Genomic DNA, 24,838 nt, shown 5'->3' on the forward strand with positions numbered 1-24,838 from the left:
TGTCTCTGACTTTATTTTTTCTCTCTTGTTTATATCATTCTGTTTTTTTTGTACTTCTGTTTTTTTTTAAGGTATCACTGACACACACACTTAGGGAGGTTTCACAAAAAAAACAATGTGGTTACTATATTCACCCTTATCGAGCCCCCCCCCATACCCCATTGCAGTCACTGTCCATCAGTGTAGTAAGATGCCACAGAGTCCCTACTTGCCTTCTCTGTGCTACACTGTCTTCCCTGTGATCCCACACACACTATGTGCACTAATCATGATGCCCCTCAGTCCCCTCCCCCACCCCTCCTCTTTGGTAACCACTAGTCCTTTCTTGGAGTCTGTGAGTCTGCTGCTATTCTATTCCTTCAGTTTTGCTTCGTTGTTATACTCCACAAATGAGGGAAATCATTTGGTATTTGACTTTCTCTGCCTGACTTATTTCACTGAGCATAATACCCTCTAGCTCCATCCATCTAACCCTGTTCTTTTAATTTTTTCTCTGTATTTTTAATTTTCAAGAGCTTTTTTTGTTTTCTGAATGTTCTTTTATAGTCTCTTGAAGGAATATCTTCTCATACAGTGTTGATAATAGTTTTTTTTTTTTTTGGGTGATAGTGTTGGTAGGGTTCTTCTCCCCAAATACTTTCTGTTTCCTCCAAGTTGATTTTTTGATTTAAATGTTTTCATCTCTATCTTTCATGGTAGAGGCTTTCCTCAGATGTTGATAATTTCTGGCTGCCTGGTCATGATTAAAAGTTAGAAAATCAAAAAGTTTACTGGACGCTTGAATGGATTTGGCTTACTGCTTTGGAGTTTCATTAAGGGTGGTATAGGCAGGATGTTGGGGAATCTCTGGTATTAGGGTCTTTAGATCCTTCCTCTTGCCTGATCAGTTTCCCCAGAGAATATACTTCTGCTCTTCTGCTTGGAAGGTCAGGTCTGGGTTCGAGTGTTCTGAGAGCTGAATAGGGTAGAGGGTGTCTTAGTCACCAGCTTTTATTGTGTATTCAGTCAAGTAATCACTTCATTTTCTTTTTTTTTTTTTTTTTTTAGATAATTATTTTTTATTGAAGGGTAGCTGATGCTGCACAGCATTACATTAGTTTCAAGTGTACAACACAGTGATAAAACATTTATATACATAATTCTAGGTTCCAGCTATCAACCTACCAAGCTGTTACAATATTTTGACTATATTCCTTATGCTATACATTACATCCCGGTTACTTATTTATTTTACCATTGGAAGTCTGTCCTTTTTTTTCTTTTTTGTGAGGGCATCTCTCATATTTATTGATCAAATGGTTGTTAACGACAATAAAATTCTGTATAGGGGAGTCAATGCTCAATGCACAATCATTAATCCACCCCAAGCCAAATTTTCGTCAGTCTCCAATCTTCTGAGGCATAACAAACAAGTTCTTACATGGAGAACAAATTCTTACATAATGAATAAGTTATATAGTGAACAGTACAAGGCAGTCATCACAGAAACTTTCGATTTTGCTCATGCATTATGAACTCTAAACAGTCAGTTCAAATATGAATACTCATTTGGTTTTTATACTTGATTTATATGTGGATACCACATTTCTCCCTTATTATTATTATTATTATTATTATTAATAAAATGCTGAAGTGGTAGGTAGATACAAGATAAAGGTAGAAAACATAGTTTAGTGTTGTAAGAGAGCAAATGTAGATGATCAGGTGTGTGCCTGTAGACTATGTGTTAATCCAAGCTAGACAAGGGCAATAAAACATCCACGTATGCAGAAGATTGCTCTCGGAACGGGGGGGTGAGGTTCTAAGCCTCACCTCTGTTGATCCCCAATTTCTCACCTGATGACCCCCCTGCGACTGTGCCTGTCTTAGGTTGTTCCTCCCTTGAGGAATCTTACCCGTCTCTGGCTAACCAGTCATCTTCCAGGGCCATACAGGGAAATGTAAAGTTGGTAAGTGAGAGAGAAGCCTTATTGTTTGAAATGGTTAGCTTTTTATTTCTTTGCATATTTATGCCCTGTAGCTTCTATGCCCAGCATTTGTCTTGAGGTATCTTTACCACTTGGAAGAATTATGATACTTGGTAAATTTGATATGAGGCACGAATTCTATTTAAGGGTTGTAATTAGGAAGGAAGAAGAAAAGCTATAGAAGTAGCAGGGGGAAGAAAACATGGGAAGATTGATTATTTCTTTGACATATCTTCTTGTAGAGTAACTTCAGCATGTATAGGTTTTAAGCTACTACTTAAATTGCACACACACATTAACATAATAGGAGTATAGTTACATAACCAAAGCATATCTGTAATTACCAGCCATCTCCAGTGAAACCAAGAAAACCAGTTAGGCACCTTAGGCATTTGTGAAAACTTGTCTATGATATGGTGGATATTGTCCAACTGAACTTGAACGGTCTGAGAGAAATCAGACAAATTAAAACAACCCATTCCTGGGGAATGTTCACATCCCTTATGTTCTATTAACAGTAAATAGTCTGTAGTTGTGAGATTTTGGAGCGCTACAATTTGCACTTCTCCTAATTCTTGGTTGAGTTCCAACAGTATAGATCCAGTCAAATTTGTTGTTTTACTATATGCACAGGCCAGCTTAGATATCTCCTTCATTCCCATGGCAAGTCCAGGAGCTGGTGGGATGAGGGCATCTACAGCTGTAGCAGTGCGTGGATCTTTGTTGGGGTTTTTTGATGATCATCTTCTGGCATGAGTCTTCCAGAGAGTGCTGATGTTGGAAGTTCTTTTTCATATCGTATCTTAGTTCATTTTCGGGGTAGCCCAATTAGGCTTTGATCTTCTGTATAAACGCAAACAGACCCTTTGCCTACACTTTTATATGCCCTTTATACCCTTGTGTAGAACTCATTGGAGGTTACCACACAGGAACTGCCCTTTTCTTGTTCTGTTTTGTTTTGTTTTTGGTATCACTAATCTACACTTACATGACGAATATTATGTTTACTAGGCTCTCCCCTATACCAGGTCTCCCCTATAAACCCCTTTATAGTCACTGTCCATCAGCATAGCAAAATGTTGTAGAATCCCTACTTGCCTTCTCTGTGTTGTACAGCCCTCCCTTTTCTCCTACCCCCCCATGCATGCTAATCTTAATACCCCCCTACTTCTCCCCCACCCCTTATCCCTCCCTACCCACCCATCCTCCCCAGTCCCTTTCCCTTTGGTACCTGTTAGTCCATTCTTGAGTTCTGTGATTCTGGTGCTGTTTTGTTCCTTCAGTTTTTCCTTTGTTCTTATATTCCACAGATGAGTGAAATCATTTGGTATTTCTCTTTCTCCACTTGGCTTGTTTCACTGAGCATAATACCCTCCAGCTCCATCCATGTTGCTGCAAATGGTTGGATTTTCCCTCTTCTTATGGCTGAGTAGTATTCCATTATGTATATGTACCACATCTTCTTTATCCATTCATCTATCGATGGACATTTAGGTTGCTTCCAATTCTTGGCTATTGTAAATAGTGCTGCGATAAACATAGGGGTGCACTGATCTTTCTCATACTTGATTGCTGCATTCTTAGGGTAAATTCCTAGGAGTGCAATTCCTGGGTCAAATGGTAAGTCTGTTTTGAGCATTTTGATGTACCTCCATACTGCTTTCCACAATGGTTGAACTAACTTACATTCCCACCAGCAGTGTAGGAGGGTTCCCCTTTCTCCACAGCCTCGCCAACGTTTGTTGTTGTTTGTCTTTTGGATGGCAGCCATCCTTACTGGTGTGAGGTGATACCTCATTGTAGTTTTAATTTGCATTTCTCTGATAATTAGCGATGTGGAGCATCTTTTCATGTGTCTGTTGGCCATCTGTATTTCTTTTTTGGAGAACTGTCTGTTCAGTTCCTCTGCCCACTTTTTAATTGGGTTATTTGTTTTTTGTTTATTAAGGTGTGTGAGCTCTTTATATATTCTGGACGTCAAGCCTTTATCGGATGTGTCATTTTCAAATATATTCTCCCATACCGTAGGGATCCTTTTTGTTCTATTGATGGTGTCTTTTGCTGTACAGAAGCTTTTCAGCTTAATATAGTCCCACTTACTCATTTTTGCTGTTGTTTTCCTTGCCCGGGGAGATTTGTTCAAGAAGAGGTCACTCATGTTTATGTCTAAGAGGTTTTTGCCTATGTTTTCTTCCAAGAGTTTAATGGTTTCATGACTTACATTCAGGTCTTTGATCCATTTTGAGTTTACTTTTGTATATGGGGTTAGACAATGGTCCAGTTTCATTCTCCTACATGTAGCTGTCCAGTTTTGCCAGCACCATCTGTTGAAGAGACTGTCATTTCCCCATTGTATGTCCATGGCTCCTTTATCAAATATTAATTGACCATATATGTCTGGGTTAATGTCTGGATTCTCTAGTCTGTTCCATTGGTCTGTGGCTCTGTTCTTGTGCCAGTACCAAACTGTCTTGATTACTATGGCTTTATAGTAGAGCTTGAAGTTGGGGAGTGAGATCCCCCCTACTTTATTCTTCTTTCTCAGGATTGCTTTGGCTATTCGGGGTCTTTGGTGTTTCCATATGAATTTTTGAATTATTTGTTCCAGTTCATTGAAGAATGTTGCTGGTAGTTTCATAGGGATTGCATCAAATCTGTATATTGCTTTGGGCAGGATGGCCATTTTGACGATATTAATTCTTCCTAGCCACGAGCATGGGATGAGTTTCCATCTGTTAGTGTCCCCTTTAATTTCTCTTAAGAGTGACTTGTAGTTTTCAGAGTATAAGTCTTTCACTTCTTTGGTTAGGTTTATTCCTAGGTATTTTATTTTTTTGGATGCAATTGTGAATGGAGTTGTTTTCCTGATTTCTCTTTCTGTTGGTTCATTGTTAGTATATAGGAAAGCCACAGATTTCTGTGTGTTGATTTTGTATCCTGCAACTTTGCTGTATTCCGATATCAGTTCTAGTAGTTTTGGGGTGGAGTCTTTAGGGTTTTTTATGTACAGTATCATGTCATCTGCAAATAGTGACAGTTTAACTTCTTCTTTACCAATCTGGATTCCTTGTATTTCTTTGTTTTGTCTGATTGCCGTGGCTAGGACCTCCAGTACTATGTTAAATAACAGTGGAGAGAGTGGGCATCCCTGTCTAGTTCCCGATCTCAGAGGAAATGCTTTCAGCTTCTCGCTGTTCAATATAATGTTGGCTGTGGGTTTATCATAGATGGCCTTTATTATGTTGAGGTAATTTCCCTCTATTCCCATTTTGCTGAGAGTTTTTATCATGAATGGATGTTGAACTTTGTCAAATGCTTTCTCAGCATCTATGGAGATGATCATGTTGTTTTTGTCTTTCTTTTTGTTGATGTGGTGGATGATGTTGATGGACTTTCGAATGTTGTACCGTCCTTGCATCCCTGGGATGAATCCCACTTGGTCATGGTGTATGATCCTTTTGATGTATTTTTGAATTCGGTTTGCTAATATTTTGTTGAGTATTTTTGCATCTACGTTCATCAGGGATATTGGTCTGTAGTTTTCTTTTTTGGTGGGGTCTTTGCCTGGTTTTGGTATTAGGGTGATGTTAGCTTCATAGAATGAGTTTGGGAGTATCCCCTCCTCCTTTATTTTTGGAAAACTTTAAGGAGAATGGGTATTATGTCTTCCCTGTATGTCTGATAAAATTCCGAGGTAAATCCATCTGGCCCGGGGGTTTTGTTCTTTGGTAGTTTTTTGATTACCACTTCAATTTCGTTGCTGGTGATTGGTCTGTTTAGATTTTCTGTTTCTTCCTGGGTCAATCTTGGAAGGTTGTATTTTTCTAGGAAGTTGTCCATTTCTCCTAGGTTTCCCAGCTTGTTAGCATATAGGTTTTCATAGTATTCTCTAATAATTCTTTGTATTTCTGTGGGGTCCGTCGTGATTTTTCCTTTCTCGTTTCTGATACTGTTGATTTGTGTTGACTCTCTTTTCTTCTTAATAAGTTTGGCTAGAGGCTTATCTATTTTGTTTATTTTCTCGAAGAACCAGCTCTTTGTTTCATTGATTTTTGCTATTGTTTTATTCTTCTCAATTTTATTTATTTGTTCTCTGATCTCTATTATGTCCCTCCTTCTGCTGACCTTAGGCCTCATCTGTTCTTCTTTTTCCAATTTCGATAATTGTGACATTAGACCATTCATTTGGGATTGCTCTTCCTTTTTTAAATATGCTTGGATTGCTATATACTTTCCTCTTAAGACTGCTTTTGCTGTGTCCCACAGAAGTTGGGGCTTAGTGTTGTTGTTGTCATTTGTTTCCATATATTGCTGGATCTCCATTTTGATTTGGTCATTGATCCATTGATTATTTAGGAGCGTGTTGTTAAGCCTCCAAGTGTTTGTGAGCCTCTTTGCTTACTTTGAACAGTTTATTTCTAGTTTTATGCCTTTGTGGTCTGAAAAGTTGGTTGGTAGGATTTCAATCTTTTGGAATTTTCTGAGGCTCTTTTTGTGGCCTAGTATGTGGTCTATTCTGGAGAATGTTCCATGTGCACTTGAGAAGAATGTATATCCTTTTGCTTTTGGATGTAGAGTTCTATAGATGTCTATTAGGTCCATCTGCTGTACTGTGCTTTTCAGTGCTTCCGTGTCCTTACTTATTTTCTTCCCAGTGGATCTATCCTTTGGGGTGAGGGTGTGTTGAAGTCTCCTAGAATGAATGCATTGCAGTCTATATCCCCCTTTAGTTCTGTTAGTATTTGTTTCACATATGCTGGTGCTCCTGTGTTGGGTGCATATATATTTAGAATGGTTATATCCTCTTGTTTGACTGAGCCCTTTATCATTATGTAGTGTCTTTCTCTATCTCTTGTTACTTTCTTTGTTTTGAAGTCTATTTTGTCTGATATTAGTACTGCAACCCCTGCTTTCTTCTCACTGTTGTTTGCTTGAAATATGTTTTTCCATCCCTTGACTTTTAGTCTGTACATGTCTTTGGGTTTGAGGTGAGTTTCTTGTAAGCAGCATATAGATGGGTCTTGCTTTTTTATCCATTCTGTTACTCTGTGTCTTTTGATTGGTGCATTCAACCCATTAACATTTAGGGTGACTATTGAAAGATATGTACTTATTGCCATTGCAGGCTTTAAATTCATCGTTACCAAAGGTTCAAGGTTAGCCTCTTTAGTATCTTACTGCCTAACTTAGCTCGCTTATTGAGCTGTTATATACACTGTCTGGAGATTCTTTTCTTCTCTACCTTCTTGTTCCTCCTCCTCGATTCTTCATATGTTGGGTGTTTTGTGCTGTGCTCTTTCTAGGAGTGCTCCCATCTAGAGCAGTCCCTGTAAGATGTTCTGTAGAGGTGGTTTGTGGAAAGCAAATTCCCTCAGCTTTTGTTTGTCTGGGAATTGTTTAATCCCACCGTCATATTTGAATGATAGTCGTGCTGGATACAGTATCCTTGGTTCAAGGCCCTTCTGTTTCATTGTATTAAATATATCATGCCATTCTCTTCTGGCCTGTAGGGTTTCTGTTGAGAAATCTGATGTTAGCCTGATGGGTTTCCCTTTATAGGTGACCTTTTTCTCTCTAGCTGCCTTTAACACTCTTTCCTTGTCCTTGATCTTTGCCATTTTAATTATTATGTGTCTTGGTGTTGTCCTTCTTGGATCCTTTCTGTTGGGGGTTCTGTGTATTTCCGTGGTCTGTTGGATTATTTCCTCCCCCAGTTTGGGGAAGTTTTCAGCAATTATTTCTTCTAAGATACTTTCCATCTCTTTTCCTCTCTCTTCTTCTTCTGGGACCCCTATAATACGGATATTGTTCCTTTTTAATTGGTCACACAGTTCTCTTACTATTGTTTCATTCCTGGAGATCCTTTTGTCTCTCTCTATGTCAGCTTCTATGCGTTCCTGTTCTCTGATTTCAATTCCATCAATGGCCTCTTGCATTCTATCCATTCTGCTTATAAACCCTTCCAGAGTTTGTTTCATTTCTGTGATCTCCTTTCTGGCATCTGTGATCTCCCTCCGGACTTCATCCCATTTCTCTTGCGTATTTCTCTACATCTCTGTCAGCATGTTTATGATTCTTATTTTGAATTCTTTGTCAGGAAGACTGGTTAGGTCTGTCTCCTTCTCTGGTGTTGTCTCTGTGATCTTTGTCTGCCTGTAGCTTTGCCTTTTCATGGTGATAGGAATAGTCTGCAGAGCTGGGACGAGTGACGGCTGGAAGGACTTCCCTTCTTGTTGGTTTGTGGCCCTCCTCTCCTGGGAGAACAGCGACCTCTAGTGGCTTGTGCTGCGCAGCTGCGCGCAGACAGGGCTTCTGCTTCCTGCCCGGCTGCTATGGAGTTAATCTCCGCTGTTGCTGTGGGCGTGGCCTGGCTCGGGCAGCTGCTCCAAAGTGGTGGAGTCGCGTTGGAGCAGGAGCGGCTGGGAGGCTATTTATCTCCATAAGGGGCCTCCCTGCTCCCTGCAGCCCAGGGGTTAGGGTGCCCAGAGATCCCCGGATTCCCTACCTCTGGAGCCCCTGCCCCTTTAAGACTTCCAAAAAGCACCCGCCGAAACAAAACAACGACCACCAAAAAAAAAAAAAAAAAAAGAAAAAATTTTTAAATTAAAAAAAAAAAGGTGGTCGCTCGTTTTTCTTTATTCTCCGGTGCCAGCCTCGGGCCTCTGCTCACCAGTCTTGCTGCCTTGTTTCCCTAGTATTGGGGTCCCTATCCTTTTAAGACTTCCAAAGAGCGCTCACCAAAACAAAACAGCAAAAAAGCAAAAAAAAAGAAAATGGTTGCACGCTTTTCTTATGTCCTCCGGTGCCCGGCCTCCAGTGCCCGCTCACTGTTCTTGCTGCCCTGTTTCCCTAGTATCCAGGGCCCCCTGTGCACGCACTGTGTCTGCACTCTGGCCCGGATGGCGGGGGCTGGGTGTTCGGCAGTCCTGGGCTCCGTCTCCCTCCCGCTCTGCCTGCTCTTCTCCCGGAGGGAGCTGGGGGGAGGGGCGCTCGGCTCCCGCGGGGCCGGGGCTTGTATCTTACCCCCTTCGCGAGGCGCTGGGTTCTCTCAGGTGCGGATGTGGTCTGGATATTGTCCTGTGTCCTGTGGTCTTTATTCTAGGAAGGGTTGTCTTTGTTATATTTTCATAGATATATGTTGTTTTGGGAGGAGATTTCTGCTGCTCTACTCACGCCACCATCTTCCGCCCCTCCTCAATCACTTCATTTTCAAAATGATTCCCTGCCAGTTGACGTTGAGTCCAAAGTGTAAGGTTGAAGGCACTGGGGGAAGGGGTGAGCACGTCGGACACTGATGACGTGCCAAAGTCCCCGGCTGTTGCCTCCTCCCAACCTGAAAAATGTGCCTTAGGCTAGCCAATCCTTGTGCCACTGTAAATCTAAGCTCTGCCTCCCCCTACCTTCTTTAAAAACTCGCTGCCTGCCCTGCTGAGTGTGACTTCCGCGGCCTGTGTTTCAGACCTAAGAACATCACCCGGGAATTGCCCTCAAATAAACTGCCTGGCCCTTTATTGCTTCTCGTCGCCTGCTCATTTCGGCTAGAATTTATCTTACACAAAGAAAGACCCTTTACTTTACACTCTTCAGAGAGTCATCTTCCAATGAATGCTGGGTCCAGGGAGGAGCAGTTGCCCAGCAGGGCAGGGCAGCGGAGGGGATCTCACCCAGGCCCTTCAGTCCCAGTCCCATCAGTGTCTACCTGTGCAACTACCAGTTCTAGAGCCTTTAAGGATCTGGGGGTGTGTGGTGGGCTGATTCTCAGCTTTGCCTCTGTAGCTTTTCTTACACCTCCAAAGCCATTTGTCACTGACCCTCATCTTTCCAGAGCCAAACTTTTACTGTGTCTCCTCCTCTTTTCTCCCTGTTGGAATTTATTATATCTTTAAAAAACCATTTTGCTTGCTTTTCTTCGGGCTTCAGGACAGAGTGAAATTAGACCATATGTTGGGTCCACTGTTTTAACCTGGAAGTCAGAGTTTACTTTGTAATGCTCAAGATCCATAAAGAAGTCATAACTCATAATCTTACATTTACTAAATGTAGAACAAAAAATGCTGCCAGTAGAAAGAGAAATGCATAATATAAAATTTAGGTAAAATAATATATAAATTTTTTAATGTATTGAACTCTGTGTCCTATAAACAGAGACTACTCTTTTCTATACAGAAAGCCAAGGAATGTTTGCAGAATTTGATTGTGTGTTGATTTACAATGTGCTGTGTGGAGAGTATATTATTAAGAAACTATAATTAAGATCTGGGAACAATTTTAGTTTTATCAAAATCATATTCTAAGGCAGTCTGCAGTCACTTTTTTTTTTAACTGAGGAAATTAGGAGGGAGTAGAGCTATTCTTGTTGAAGCTTAGGGTTGGTTATTGGACCTCACAAAGGGTCTCAATCAAAAGAACCTCCTTGCAGGGTACAGTTTGAAAAACCTTGTTCTAAGATGTGACATTTCCACTTTCAAATATAAATTAATTGAGCTTAAATTGTCACCTTCTGCTCTAGACACATGGTTGTAGGAGGAATTTCAACTATATGTAAATATGTTGAGTTGATGGCAGATTAATTCTTCTGACTGCAGAACTGCAGAACTGAAATATCTATGCTTTACGGCTGTGGAAAGATAGTGGCATTCAACAATGAGAGTGAAAGGAACTTAACACAAGGACTGTTCAAAATGTTTGGGGCAAATGAGGATCTGTTGTATTTATAAAAAGAGACATTGGAAGGAGACACAAGAATGGGAGGTGGCTGGAAGGCAGAAATGGGGTGGATGGGTATAGGGTTGGGAGTGAGACTTCTTTAGTGGATACCTTTTTACAGTGTTCTGAAGTTCCAGCCACAAGGACATGTTTAAAAGGCAGAGTTGTGACTATTAGTATTGCTTTATGCAGCTATTGATTCTCTTTCCCTATGTTCTGATTTCCATATGAAAAAAGGTCTCAGGTCAGAGGATCCATGGAAGGTGGCATTAGTTTGAGAATGTGGCATTGTTTATATATTTTTGAGAATGATCCCTGCCTCCATCATGTTGGCTATCATTTTGGAAGTTAGTGTTGAGATAAACAGATAAAAAAATCAGTGGCTTTTAATGTAAAGGTTGTTGGTATTGATTCCTTGTGTACACGTTTCAGAAAACTTGACTGCTACAGTTCTCCCCATTTGGGTGAAAAGAAATACATAGTACTGGAAGAGACACAATCTGAAAATTTAGTATAGTGAGGGATTTTCAAAGTAGAAACTATGAAAGAAATTACTCAAGGAAAACAATTGGCAGATTTGATCACCTAAACTGTTCAGTTATATCAGTTATATGTCAGAAAACTTATAATTTAGAAAAATTGGCAATATATATAGGCAATCATTAATATCTTGAGTATGTGAGAGTTCTAACAAATTGATAAAATACTAAAACTCTAGTAGAAAACTAAGGGCAACTCATAGAAGAAATGTAGATCACAAATACTGATCAATAGCATCCAGTAATAAGATAAATACAGTTATTGAACAATGTGATCTTTTTACTTTTGAATTAGGAAATAACTTATGGAAATGGTAACATCAGTGAGGTAGGGATTATTATTATTCACCTTTTACAGATGAAGAACTGGGGTACAGAGGGATTAATTTGCTGGCCTAATATCATGTGGTGGTGTGCCATGAACCCAGCCTCGTGGGCCCCACTGAGTTCCCTCACATCATAAATAAGTGCTGATCTGCAACTATTTTCAAATCACATTATACGTCTATATATGGTGGCAACAGAAGTCTTCATTTCTGATGGTTGTATAGCATTTTATTGGGTGGTTCTTATAATTTATCTTCTGTTGGCATTTGAACGTTTCCAGTTTTTTGTTGTTTTGCTATTAAAATGCTTTGGTGAACATTTTTGTGCATATCTTTGCATATATGTAAAATTGCTTTTGGGGGGTAAATTCATAGAAATTGCTATTTGGACAGTAAGGTAATATATTTAAACTATTTGGACAAAAAGGTGTATATATTAAAAAGTTTGATTATGTGAAATTTCCCTTTATAGTGACTCTTTAGCCTTTTACTACTCATGTATAATTTACTTCCACCTTCTTCATTACTGGTCCTGAATGTTTTTGCATTAAGTTTATAGGTGAATTTAGCGATATTTGATGTTTCCTTTAAAAATATTGAGTCTTCCTATACAATAGTAATGCATGTCTCAGTTTATTTGCCTGATTGTATGTGGAGAGTTTCTCCCACATAACATATAGTTTGTTCTTAAGAGTAATATTATTCTGCGCTGTTGCCATATCATGAATGGGAGCTGTTCATCCAGTGTATATATTCTCACTTGCTGTTGTTAGGAATGAAAGTTGCTGAGTTTTATCTGTTTGTTTAGTAACTGGTCATCTTACTGGATTCCCTATTGCTTTTAGTTTCTCACTTAATTTTCTTAGATATTCCAGGTCTACAATTAAATTTATAAATACATTTTTGTCTCCTTCCCAATATTATTTCTTTTACTTAGTTCTTTGTGATTTGTATTGTTTAGTTCTTCTAAAACAATATTAAATGAGAATAGTGATAGTGGGTCTCCTGGTTTAATTCTGATTGCAATAGAGGTGCTTCTAGTTTTTCATATTCTAAGAGGTTTGAGGGATTCCGCCTCCCCTCCACTCCCCATCATCTCTTCCTAAGGGTTACATATTTCTGTTTAGAGCTTGAGTTTTTTTTTCTTCCCACTGGTCAATTGAGCTTAGATTCTTTTTTACCGTATCTTAGTTACATAAACAGTGGTATTGAAAAGAATTTCTTACATTTTTTTCATAGAATATCTTAGCACACAGTATTCTAAATAATAAGACAAAATTGGTTCATTTGAGTCCTTTCTTCTGAACTTCTAACCAGTATTAAACTTCAACATTATAGGTACATTTTATTTGTAAGCAGCATATAGATGGGTCTTGCTTTTTTATCCATTCTGTTACTCTGTGTCTTTCGATTGGTGCATTCAGTCCATTTACATTTAGGGTGACTATCGAAAGATATGTACTTACTGCCATTGCAGGCTTTAGATTCGTGGTTACCAAAGGTTCAAGTGTAGCTTCTTTACTATCTTACTGCCTAACTTAACTCGCTTATTGAGCTATTATAGACACTGTCTGGTGATTCTTTATTTCTCTCCCTTCTTATTCCTCCTCCTCCATTCTTTATATGTTAGGTGTTTTATTCTGTACTCTTTTGTGTTTCCTTTGACTGCTTTTGTGAGTAGTTGATTTTATTTTTTGCCTTTAGTTAGTATTTGATTGGTCTGCTTTCTTTGCTGTGATTTTATTTTCTCTGGTGACATCTATTTAGCCTTAGGAGTGCTCCCATCTAGAGCAGTCCCTTTAAAATATCCCGCAGAGGTGGTTTGTGGGAGGCAAATTCCCTCAACTTTTGCTTGTCTGGGAATTGTTTAATCCCTCCTTCACATTTAAATGAAAATCATACTGGATACAGTATTCTTGGTTCAAGGCCCTTCTGTTTCATTGCATTAAACATATCATGCCATTCTCTTCTGGCCGGTAAGGTTTCTGTTGAGAAGTCTGATGATAGCCTGATGGGTTTTCCTTTGTAGGTAACCTTTTTTCTCTCTCTGGCTGCCTTTAATACTCTGTCCTTGTCCTTGATCTTTGCCACTTTAATTATTACGTTTCTTGGTGTTGCCCTCCTTGAGTCCCTTGTCATGGGAGTTTTGTGTGCTTCCGTGATCTGAGAGGCCATTTCCTCCCCCAGTTTGGGGAAGTTTTCAGCAATTATTTCTTCAAAGACACTTTCTATCCCTTTTTCTCTCTCTTCTTCTTCTGGTACCCCTATAATGCAAATATTGTTCCATTTGGATTGGTCACACAGTTCTCTTAATATTCTTTCATTCCTGGAGATCTTTTTATGTGTCTCTGCCTCAGCTTCTCTGTGATCCTGTTCTCTGATCTCTATTCCATTTATGGCCTCTTGTACCTCATCCAGTCTGCTCTTAAGTCCTTCCAGAGATTGTTTATTTCTGTATTCTTCCTCCTAACTTGATCCTTTAGCTCTTGCACATTTCTCTGCAGGTCCATCAGCATGGTTATGATCTTTATTTTGAATTCTTTTTCAGGAAAATTGGTTAAATCTATCTCCCCAGGCTCCTTCTCAGGGCTGTCTGGGTAATTCTGGACTGGATCAAATTTTTCTGCCTTTTCATGGTGATAGAGGTAGTCGTAGGCAGGTGGCACATGTGTTAGCTGGGAGAACAAAGTCCCTTCCTGCTTGCTGGTCGCCTTTCCTTTCTCCACTGCCTGTGCTGGTTATCTGCACATGGGGAGCAGCTTCCGGTTTTATTTCCTGAGTCGCCGTGGGTGGGGCAGCCGTCGGGGCAGCCCAGAGCTGCCCCGGGGAGAGAGGCAGGCACGCTGGGTGTGTTCTCCTGTGAGAACGGCGACCCTTCGCGCCCAGTCCCGGCTTCCTCTGTCTGTGCCAGGCAGCCACACACTGGCGGGGCCTCTGAGTCCGACCTGGGCAGCTGTGGAGGAGGCTCTGGGTGGCTGCTGTGGGAATGGCCACTCTCAGGCTGCTCCCCTGCTGTGGTGGGGCTGCGCGGGGCAGGGGTGGGCGGGGGAGAATGGACGGGAGGCTGTGTATCGCCGTGAGGGGCTTCAGAGCTGCGCTGCCCCCCAGGGGGTTAGGGCACCTGAGGTTCCCTGGGATTCCCAGTTGCTGGGCTGAGTGTGCCAGGACGATTCCCTCCAGCTGTGAGGCCCCTGTCCCTTTAAGACTTTCAAAAAGAACTCACTTTTCTTTTGTCCCAGGGGCACCGGCTGCGGGGAGCCGCTTGCAGGGTTTACTGTTCCGTTTCTCTAATATCCAGCACACCACACAATGTGTGTCTGCGCTCCCAGTGTGGATGACTAGGGCTGGGTAGTTAGCAGTCCTGGGCTCCCTCTCCCTCCCCATTCCTGCTCCTTTCCTCCGGCCAGTGGGCTGGGGTGAGGGCCGCGCTCAGGTCCCGCCGGGCCGCGGCTTGTATCTTACCCCCTTCGTGAGGTGCTGAGTTCTCGCAGATGTAGATGTAGCCTGGCTTTTGTACTGTATCTTCTGGTCTCTCTTTTAGAATTAGTTGTATTTGTTGTATTTTCAAAAATACATATGGTTTTGGGAGGAGATTTCCGCTGCCCTACTCACGCTGCCATCTTGGCTCCTCCCCCAGGTACATTTTATTTGATAATGCAGTGGGTATTAGAATGTGAGCCATGAGGGTGGCAGCTTGCATTATGTAAAAATTTGAAGACGACTGCATGTGGTGTAGTTTAGTCAGTGATTCCTAAGCTGCTTGACCATCTGAGGCAGGGGTTCGGGGCAAGGATATGGTGCTCCCATTCCTTCTCTGGGGATTCCCATTAGAGAGCCTGGGAAGGCCTGGGAATCTGTATTTTAGGAGTTTCCCAGGTGATCTGATCAGCCGGTTTGGTACATACTTTCTGGAAGCCTACTTGGATGATCTTAAACTTGCCTGCCAGGTAAAGTAGGCCATGCTGTAAAGAAAAACCCAGTTTGAAATTATGTTTCTAATAGCTCAGCATTTTGAGGGGCACTTTGAGAATCAGGGCAGTTTGATTCTGTACCCTTCACTCTGTCCCCATAGTATGACCTGCTGCGCGTAGTTGCTAGTTAGGAAACTGGTTGGAATAAAGAATGCTTCTTTGTTTTCATAAATGTTATCTTGCATACTTTTCATATTTAAAAGTTGTTTTGTTGTTACTTGTTGCTTCTGCTCTTTATGTAGTTGCGCTGATGGAAGGTCATCTGTAGCGAGTCAGGCCAGTCCAGCACTGGGCTGTCTTTACAGAAGAGCTCAAGAGCATTTCTTAGGTTGCATTTACAGTGTTCTATTTCATAGGTTCTTATTGAAGTTTGGCATAAGCCTGGGTTGATGAAGACTTCATTGAAATTTTAAACTTGAATATCTGTTTTAGAAAACTCTTGTTAGGCATTTGTTACATTGTGATTATTCAAAGTTATGAAACCTCAGGTGTATTTGATGGTATATAAGGAATATAGTGCAGAAAAATTTAAAGATAATAAATTACCATAAAGTAATCTGAATAGTTTGTGCTTTTGCCAGTGTTTTTAATGGGTTCAGTTTTGGTAGGAGGGTAAGGGAAGATCTCGTAGTAAATTTGGTAGTACATATGAATATTAACATATTTTAATGTTAGTTTGCCTCAGTCATGAAAATCATTGTTTGCTTAATGTTATTTGTGCTACAGTACCTGTGTGACTCTGACAGAGGCCTCCTTTGAAGGCTGGACTGTCCATGAGAAAGCTGGGGCTTCAGAATCTGAATATTCCACCTACTGTCATTGAATGGCATATGGTTGTGGCATCAGCATTATTTAGTTGAACTTCAGAGCTGTGGGCCTAAGAGTGCTCCAGTCCCTGCCTGCGGTCTGCCCTTTTGCTGCTTTGGGCCATAGTTTGAGATTTCAGTGTACAAAACTTTGAGGTGGTGATGAGACACAGTTGCTAAAGGGTATCTGCTGTCCACTGGGTTCACCATTTGTGCATTTTATGTCCATCACTATGCAAATTAGTGTGCAAGATAGCACTGTTCTAGAGCTCTTTTCTCTGTGTGTGTGTGTGTGTATGGACACACACACACACAAACTCACCCTAGGAAATCCTATTTCCCAGTTTTATAGAACCTCAGATAGGTAAAGTAACTGGCCCTGAGTTACACATTTGGCAAATCACAGAGCTGGGATTTGAACCAAGGCAATCTGGTGCCAGAGTGCATGGTCTTAACCAATACAGTACACTCCATGCCTTTCAGAAATACAAAAAGTAAAATAACAGACAGAAATGATATTTAGCACTTAATTTTAATAAATGTTATCATTTTACTATATTTCAGGTTAAAAAAATAACTCATATTACACAAACCACATATGTTTTCTCATCTGTGAATGAAAGATTGTATTAGACAGTGTCTTTGGTCTTTTCTGGTCCCATCAAATTGTTTTTCTGACTTTGAGCATCCCCCTTCTAAACACTAGTCATCTCCCCAACAGTGTGACAGTAATCACCTTTTCTAACATCTGGTAAGAACTCATTCAGAAGATACTGATGGTGTTGTCTGCCACCTGCCAGGCACTGTGCCAGGGGGCAGAGATTCAGTAAAGGAAGGACCGCATTGCAGTCATTACACAACTTGTGACCTAACAATGGGAGGGTAGATCTATGGAAGTGCAAGATGTGTAATCTTTTTGGGCAGGGTGTGATGTAGCCTGTTTGAAAACACAAATTTAGATTTAAAATGATTTTGCTGATTTCTGGCCTGTTTGTTAGTTCTGTAGGGTTCTTTAGCCTTGGGTTGGTAATTCCCAAGTAAAATTCCCAAATAAAAATTTATTTATATTTATTGTCTGGAGTATGCTTCCAGAATGATGGTCGAATTGGGGAAGATCCAGAGTTTTTAAAACTCAGTATATGTTGCCTTCCTTCTGAAAAGCCTCTAGGCTCTGGGTTGGCTTAGAAACCTTCCTGCATGTCTGGTGAGCCCTGGAGTGGGGGACCTGTGGGTCTGCTTGGTGTGTGTACTTTGGTAGTTCGTGGAATTTGGAAGGGCTCTCAGATGGGTCTCAGGAGTTGTAGGGCCTGATGGATCTCAGAGCCCAGCCTCGCCCGGTTCTGTAGCACTGAGCTGTCAGATCCCTGGACACTAAGCAGCAAGGTGTGATTGAAGAGCAGCTGACTTGTATTTTTTGGCTCCCCAAACCCATTTGCTATGTGTTCAAAAATAGTAAAAGTAGCCTACAGTAAAATACATTTAAAAATCATAAAGTTAATTTATTAGAATTGGACCATGTTATCATATCAAAAATTTTAGTATTGAGCATCTTGAAATAATTTGTAAAATAGACTGAATTAATCAAGTTAGTTTCAACAACACTAGCAAGTATTTTTATTCCTTCTAAGCATTTCCACACCACGGTGGCCCAGTTGTCCAGACTTGACTGTTCGTTACAGGAGGCCTGATAAGGCAGGAAGAGCTGATGAGTCCTTTCAGTTTTCAGTTTTTCAGTTTCAGCAGATGGTTCTCAGTGGTGGTCCCCCCACCTTTTTTATATTTAGGGGATTAGCAAATGCTTTTGGAACAGATAGTAGTATTTTGGCATTTGTTTCAGTTAAGATTTTTGGAATCCATCATGCAGAGTATCTTGACAGAAAATGGGCTCATTCTGAAATGAGATGAAAAAGAGACGCTCCTGTCAGATATTCTCAGAAGGTGGCTGTAGCTGTTTCTAGACATACGCCATGACATTTTGAGAAAATTACATAACCGTTTTCTAACCCCGCCCAGAAAAAGTTCACAAGTTTGGGAAGTAAGTGCTCTTCTTAGAGAGCCAGCTCTGGAATCAGAGCCTGCGTGTTTAGATGGGAGCTTTTTGTGGCCACTAAGCCGTTGGCTGTGGGCAGTCTGCTTACCCTCTCTGCCTCAGTGTTCTCATCTGCCAAACAGGGACAAGCTTTACTTTCTTCACTGGGTTTTTGTAAAGAGCAAAAGAGTACAAGAGCACTCGTATAGTTACTAAGGATCCACAATGTAATTTATGTGTTAATATGTGTGTACAATACTTTTTCAAAGTAACAAGCATATATTTTATTTTTAGTAACTGCTTGCTTATATGAAATTAGCTTTTGATTCTCACTCATCACAAATTTTTCTTTTTTCCTTATTTCAAGAGAATATTTTGAGGCTTGGTATTTTAGGACTTGCAGAGCTTATAATAAAAGACATTATGGGATATAGAGGAGAGTATTGTCATCTAAATGTGTCGATGCCTTTGTGCTTTTAGGTATACCAAGCTTGGCTACGCAGGCAACACTGAGCCACAGTTCATTATCCCTTCATGTAAGTAAAGCTCCCCTCGGGTTTGTAAAGGATTGTGTTTCTTGTGACTGTTCTAAGCGTTCTAATTCTGTGTTTCAAGATACATTCATTTACTTGCTGTTTGCCTTTTGGAGATTGTTCTGCTTACTGGGGAGGGTTGTTAATTTTGATACGTTTGAATATTACTGTGGCCTAAGCCCCCCAGCTTCCTGTCTGCGGACGCCCTCCGATACAGCCCTCTGCCAGTGCTGTGGGGCTTTCAGCTGGGGTGGCTGCCAGGGGCCTCCCATTCAGTCACAAGTGTCGGAGCTGTTTTAGAAGTATATCTGGTCTTTTAAGGCTAACATGTAATTTTAAGTAAGTACAGTTTTATTAACTTAGCAACTTTGTGGATTGAATATCCATTAGTTTGCACTACTCACTCCATTAAAAGACTTTTTTGTTGAAATGAGAGGCCTAAAGACTGTTTTATTGTGTTCAGAGGCATTCTGTTTTTGTTTCCACTGTAGTTGGTAGAGAATGATAAACTTGAAAGAAGAAACATCTTCACATTTTGGCAGTAGTGCATCTGCCCATCCTTTTTTCCCATGAGAGTCTCCAAGGTCAGATTGTTTGTTTATAGGGTAGAAGTCTCTGAAATGACTTAAATTCTGGGCTGTTTCGAGTTTACCAAAGAGTGAGGTGCGTATCAATACAGAGTGGGGTTAAACTCTGTTTCTGAATCCTCTTGTGAGATAAGCTGTGAGCTTAGAAATTGTAAGTTATGGCGTGAGTGACATAATGACGGGCTCTTGTGAGACCAGTATGACCACTGACAGCTTAGAAGAGCTGGAGGGAAGGAGCTTAGTGTTATTCAAGGGAAGATTAAAGCCTTTTTGGTGAATATGGGTATTCATGTGACTAAAAGTGTACTTCAGAGTCCTTGAGAACATTTAATTCACCTTAGTCCAGTTCCTTGCTTGCTGGGTAACTGATCATGAGTTTGATTTTCTAGATCTGAATTCTTTGATACCATTATGGGGTGATAATAAGCATGTTTGGTTTGCTGTGTTCCTGTTTTAAAAACATAATTTGGTGTATCAGTTTGCTAGGGCTGCCATAATAAAATACCACAGACTAGGTGCCTTGAACAACAGAAATTTATTTTATCACAGACTGGAGGCTTGTGTCCAAGGTTGGGGTGTTGTCTGGAGTGGTTTCTGCTGGTGCTGCCCTCCAGATGGTGCCTTCTCTCCATGCACAGGTGGCCTCGCCTCTGTGCACGGCCAAGAACTCTGTCTGCTGTTGCTTCCTTCTCTTACAAGGACATAAGGCCTATTGGATTAAGGCCACACCCTTACGGCCTTATTTAAGTTTTAATATCTGCTCATTGGCCTTATCTCCAAATAACGTCACATTGGGATAAGGGCTCCAACATCTGAATTTTGAGGGGACACAGTTCAGTCCTTAATAGATGGCATTCTGTAGGATCGGTCAGTCTTCTGTGAATTTTATTACTGTGAATGCCCTAGAATTTGATCCTTCCATACTGGCTTGATAAATTGGACTTCCTTACTTTTTTAAGCAGATTAGATTTTAACCTAGTTAAGTGCTACAACTTTAAAAGGCTGACCTTGCACCCTTTGCTTTAATGTGTTGCCATTTAAAGCTGTCAGCAGCATTCAGTTTGGCTGCCCCATTTAGCCTGTCATCATTAATGGAGAGGGAATTGAAGTCAGTTATTAGCAGAGTTTCATTCATTGTCAGACAGCAAGGCAGCTCTCAGGTCAGTGCTGTCAGAACCTTCACAGTGGCAGCAGCTAGAAGATAATAAAAATGTCAGTGGTGGGAGTAAAACAACAGTTACATTGTTGGCTGAATTTGTTGCAAGAGATAGAGAAGCCCCAGGAGGTAAGGTTAGGTGTTGGGGCAGAAGGGAGTGTGTTGAGACAGGTGGAGGGCCGTAACTGCCTTGGGCTGCATGCCACTGCTTTCCTTAGTGCTGGGAGCTGAACCATTTTTCTAGTTATAGAGGCTCCTTCACAAGGTGAGGCTCAAGACGATGTGCTTAAGTGGCATCCAGAGAGGAAGGGAGGAGCGTTTGTGTGTGTGTGTGAATGTGCGCTAGTGCCAGACAGGGTTCTGATCTGCTGGGCACAGAGGTGAGGCACACGGTGTGTGTGGATAGGAGTGTTCCGAGGGCTCTGCTCCCAGCAGAGCATGGCAGGGTGTGATTGGAAATGTGGAGGAGGGCCAGATGATGAAGGACTTTGCATTGTCCTCTTAAGGAATTTTATTTTGCATACAAGAATTTTTCATTTGTTCCTTGAGGGGCTCCCTCGGGCCTGGCCCGTCGGGCTAGAGAGAGGCTGAGCCCCGTCCTGCTCTATGAGGGCATCTCTGCTTGTGTGCAGTCTGTGCTTCTGTGCAGAATTTGCTTGGTTGTTTGAACTAAGTTTTTCCCCTACCCTTTTACCCCCTTTAAGTGGTTGGAGAATATTGGGAGTCTTTGGAAAGTTTCAGGCAGAGGAGTGTAGATGTGATGATCACATCCATAAAAAGCGGATGTGGGAAAGGCAAGGAGAAGTCAGGAGAAAGTAAGTACATTTTAGACATTGGGTGCTTGAAGAGTTCAGGTGTAAAGGTGCAGTAGGCAGCCGTCAGAGGTTTAATGCTCGGGAAGGTCTAGACTGGGGGCAAAGATCCCAGAGCTGTTGATGTCTTTTTACTAAATAGACTTCTTTTAAAATTTTTATTTTGGCCAAAAAAAAAAAAAAGCAATAGATAATATAATAAAGACCCAAGTATCTACCACCCCAAATGAACAAATGTTATCATGGTGTTCTCTTGTGACTCTGTGTGCCCTGGATCAGAGTGATTGCCCACCGTCCTTCCCCCGCAGGCCTCAGCCTTTTCCACGTTCTCCCGCTGCTGTGTGTTTCAGTGTCTAGTCCATGTTTTGTCTTTATGATACATTAACAGTACGTGGCATTGTTTTATGAGTTAAAACGTTTCCAAAATGATACCATACTGTAAATAACTTTCTGTGTTGTACTTAAAAAAACAAACCCCTCAATATTATGTTTTTAAGGTTTATCAGTGTATATACAAATCTAGATTAGCATTCTAACATTGAATCTATAACAATTTGTTTTTCATTTGGGCACTTTCCAGTATTCTCTGTTATACAAAATGGTGCAGTAAACATCTCCTTATCGACGTGCTAGTTTCCCAAGAGAAAATAATGAGAAGTGGGATTGTCTCATCTTTCAGGTGTGCACCACTTCAACCTTACCAGGCATTGCCTCATCTCTCTTACCATTTGTTCTGATTTAAACTCCCACCAGCAGTGGATGATGAGAGTTTGTTTCCGTACATCCTTTATTTCCAATAATTGATATTGTTAGAATTATATTTTTGCCAGTTTAATGAATGTAAAATGATGCTTCATTTTATAAATTTGCATTTCTCTGATTACTAGCAAGGCTGAGGACCTTTTCATTGCCTGTTCATCTTTGCCCATTTTTCTGTTGGATTTTTTCTTTCTTGTGGAGTTATAGGAATTCTTTGAATACTCTGAGTACTAATTGTTGCAAATATCTTCTACTATGACATCTTTTTAAAATGATTTTTTTTAATTTAGAAATTTAAAATTAGTCAGAATATTCAGTCTTAACTTTTTATAATTTGTTTAATTTTGAAAAATGCGTTTCTACTCCAAAGTTATAAAGGCTTTTATGTATTTTTCTAAGAAAATTTTGTATTTTGAATATGGTGTGAGAAAGATAGTTATTTGTTTTCCAAATGGAAGGCAGTTGTCCCAGCATCATTTATTGGAGTGCATTCCAATTCGACATGCCTTTTCCATCATACTGAGGTGCCATTCATGCTTGGGAATATTTCTGTTTTTTTTTTTTTTTTGTTGTTTGTTTCATTCATGCATTTGTTTACCTCTGCTCCAAATTGACACTTTTAAATACTGTGATTTTTGCATGTGTATTGCTAACTGGTATGTCTGGTTCCTTTTCCTTTTTCTTTCTTAGAATAGCCTTGGCTATTCTTAGCTCCTTATTCTTTCTTAGAGATTTAAGAATCAATTTAAGGCCCATGAAAAATTATAATGGGGTTTTGATTAGAAGCACATTAAATTTGTAGGTTAACTTTGGAAAAATTCAACATTGTTGTGAATTGAGTTTTTTTACCTGTGAATATGAGACATATATATATATATGTGTATATTTTGTTTATCCATGTCTAATGTGTTTTTCAGTAAAGTTTCATACTATTCTTCAAAAAGCTCATACATACCTTTTGCTAGATTTATTTTTAGGTACCTTTATGTTTTTGTTGCTCTTGTGAACTTTTTAAAATAACATTTTTTAATTGCTAGTATATAGGAAAGCTCCTAAGTTTTTAAAGTTGTTTTTGAACCCAACACCTTGCTGACTCTTATTGTTCTATTAGCCTGTAGGTTCTTTTAGGTTTTCTATGCAAGCTGTTATATTAATTGCAAATAATGGTTATCTTCTCTCCTACCTCCAATATTTTGTATTTTTTTTCTTCGTCTCTTGCACTGGCTAGAACTTCTGCCATAGTGACTGAACTGGAGAGAGCAAGTGCTTTTGTCATTCTGACTTTAAAGAGAACGAGTTTAGTGGTTCACTGGTGATTGCTGTAGGTTTTTGTGGAAATGTTTTCTGGTTAATACAGTGCCCTTCTATTCCTAGTTTACTAAGAGTTTTTAAAGGAATATTGAATGGATAGAAAGAGGGTAAAAGATGGCGTGAGAGGTGAGACAGAGGCCTCCTCCTAAAACCATATGTAATATGAAATATAATTAATACAACTAATCCTGAAAGAGCAACAGGAAAGAAGGCTGTGCCAGACTGCATACACCTGGAGAAAAGAAAAGACCTCATGGAACAGGGTAACGTACCAAAGCTGTGATCTGGTGGGACTGAAGCCCTTCCCCCACCCCACCTCACCAAAGGGAGTAAAAGAAACAGAGCAGGGAGTGGGTGGAGGCCTAGGACTGCTGAACACCCAGCCCTGGAGATCTGCTCTGGGAGCATGAACCTACATTACATGGTGCTATGGTGATTAGTGGGGTTGGAAAGGTAAGACAGGTGGAATACCTGGAGAGACTTGAGATTCCAGCTGCTTGTGGAAAACAGGGATCCACATCCGGCTGCTCTGGGACAGAAGAAAGGCGGGCAGTCTGAGAGACTTCCTAACAGTGGGACAGCTGCTAAAGGGGCAAGGACTGCACAGAGCTTACTGCTCAGGAGAAAGGACAAGTAGACAAAACTGTCCCACTCATTCTGCCCAGCAGGTTGGGAAGTTACAGGAGCTTCAGGTGCTCCATCCCCCTGGATGGATACGCAGCTCCAAGGCCCCCCCTCTGTGACACGCAGCCTGCTGCGCCTTCCTCGCGGCCAGCCCGCCCCTGGCTCACAGACTGGCAGCCCCTGCCCTGGAGTCAGGCCAGCCCGAGGGAAGCCCGCCTACGGCAGCTACAACTGCAAAGCACAGAGGCTTACACCTGTGTATTTGGCCCACTGGTTCTGGCAGTCGACACAGGCACAGCAGCCGGGAAGTGGAAAACAGCTCTTACTTCTCCCCAGGCACCAACACTGCTCTCCTGCGACCCCTGACAATGCTCCAGGGGCTGAGCAGCTCTAGACAGTAGAGCTTCTGGGCACTAGAGGGCGCCACATACAAATATGAAACATCAAAGGAACCTGGTTCAAACCAAAATTGTACAAATACGAGATAAAGAGTCAAATGAAACTGATCTCATCAATCTTTCTGAAAGAGATTGCAAAAAAGAAATCATAAACATGCTCATGGAGGTACAGAAAAATATTCAAGAATTCAGGAACGAATTCTGGGTCAGAGGTCCAGTCATTAAGGAATACAATGGAGGGTTTAAAAAGCAGATTAGATATGGTGGAGGAGACGATAAATAAAACAGAAACTAGAGAGGAGGAATACAAAGAA

At 40.9% G+C, this 24,838-nt stretch overlaps 1 protein-coding gene across 10 annotated transcripts in view; it reads left to right on the plus strand.

Moving 5' to 3' along the window:
* The window catches only part of ACTR3B (actin related protein 3B), a 104,203-nt gene that overhangs the window by 9,365 nt on the left and 70,000 nt on the right, over window positions 1-24,838 (plus strand). For 7 of the 10 annotated variants that reach the window (XM_036899632.2, XM_057504930.1, XM_036899629.2 and 4 more), the window contains exon 2: window positions 18,825-18,880. The exons of 2 other annotated variants lie outside the window; for them this stretch is intronic. In XM_036899632.2, the coding sequence (XP_036755527.1) occupies window positions 18,825-18,880 (56 nt within the window). Of the gene's footprint in view, window positions 1-18,824; window positions 18,881-22,012; window positions 22,112-24,838 lie in introns of those variants that run through there. One more of the 10 variants, XM_036899633.2, reaches the window with a different exon arrangement.

The sequence above is a fragment of the Manis pentadactyla genome, chromosome 7, assembly GCF_030020395.1.
Source record: "Manis pentadactyla isolate mManPen7 chromosome 7, mManPen7.hap1, whole genome shotgun sequence".
In the NCBI taxonomy this organism is placed as follows: Eukaryota; Metazoa; Chordata; class Mammalia; order Pholidota; family Manidae; genus Manis; species Manis pentadactyla.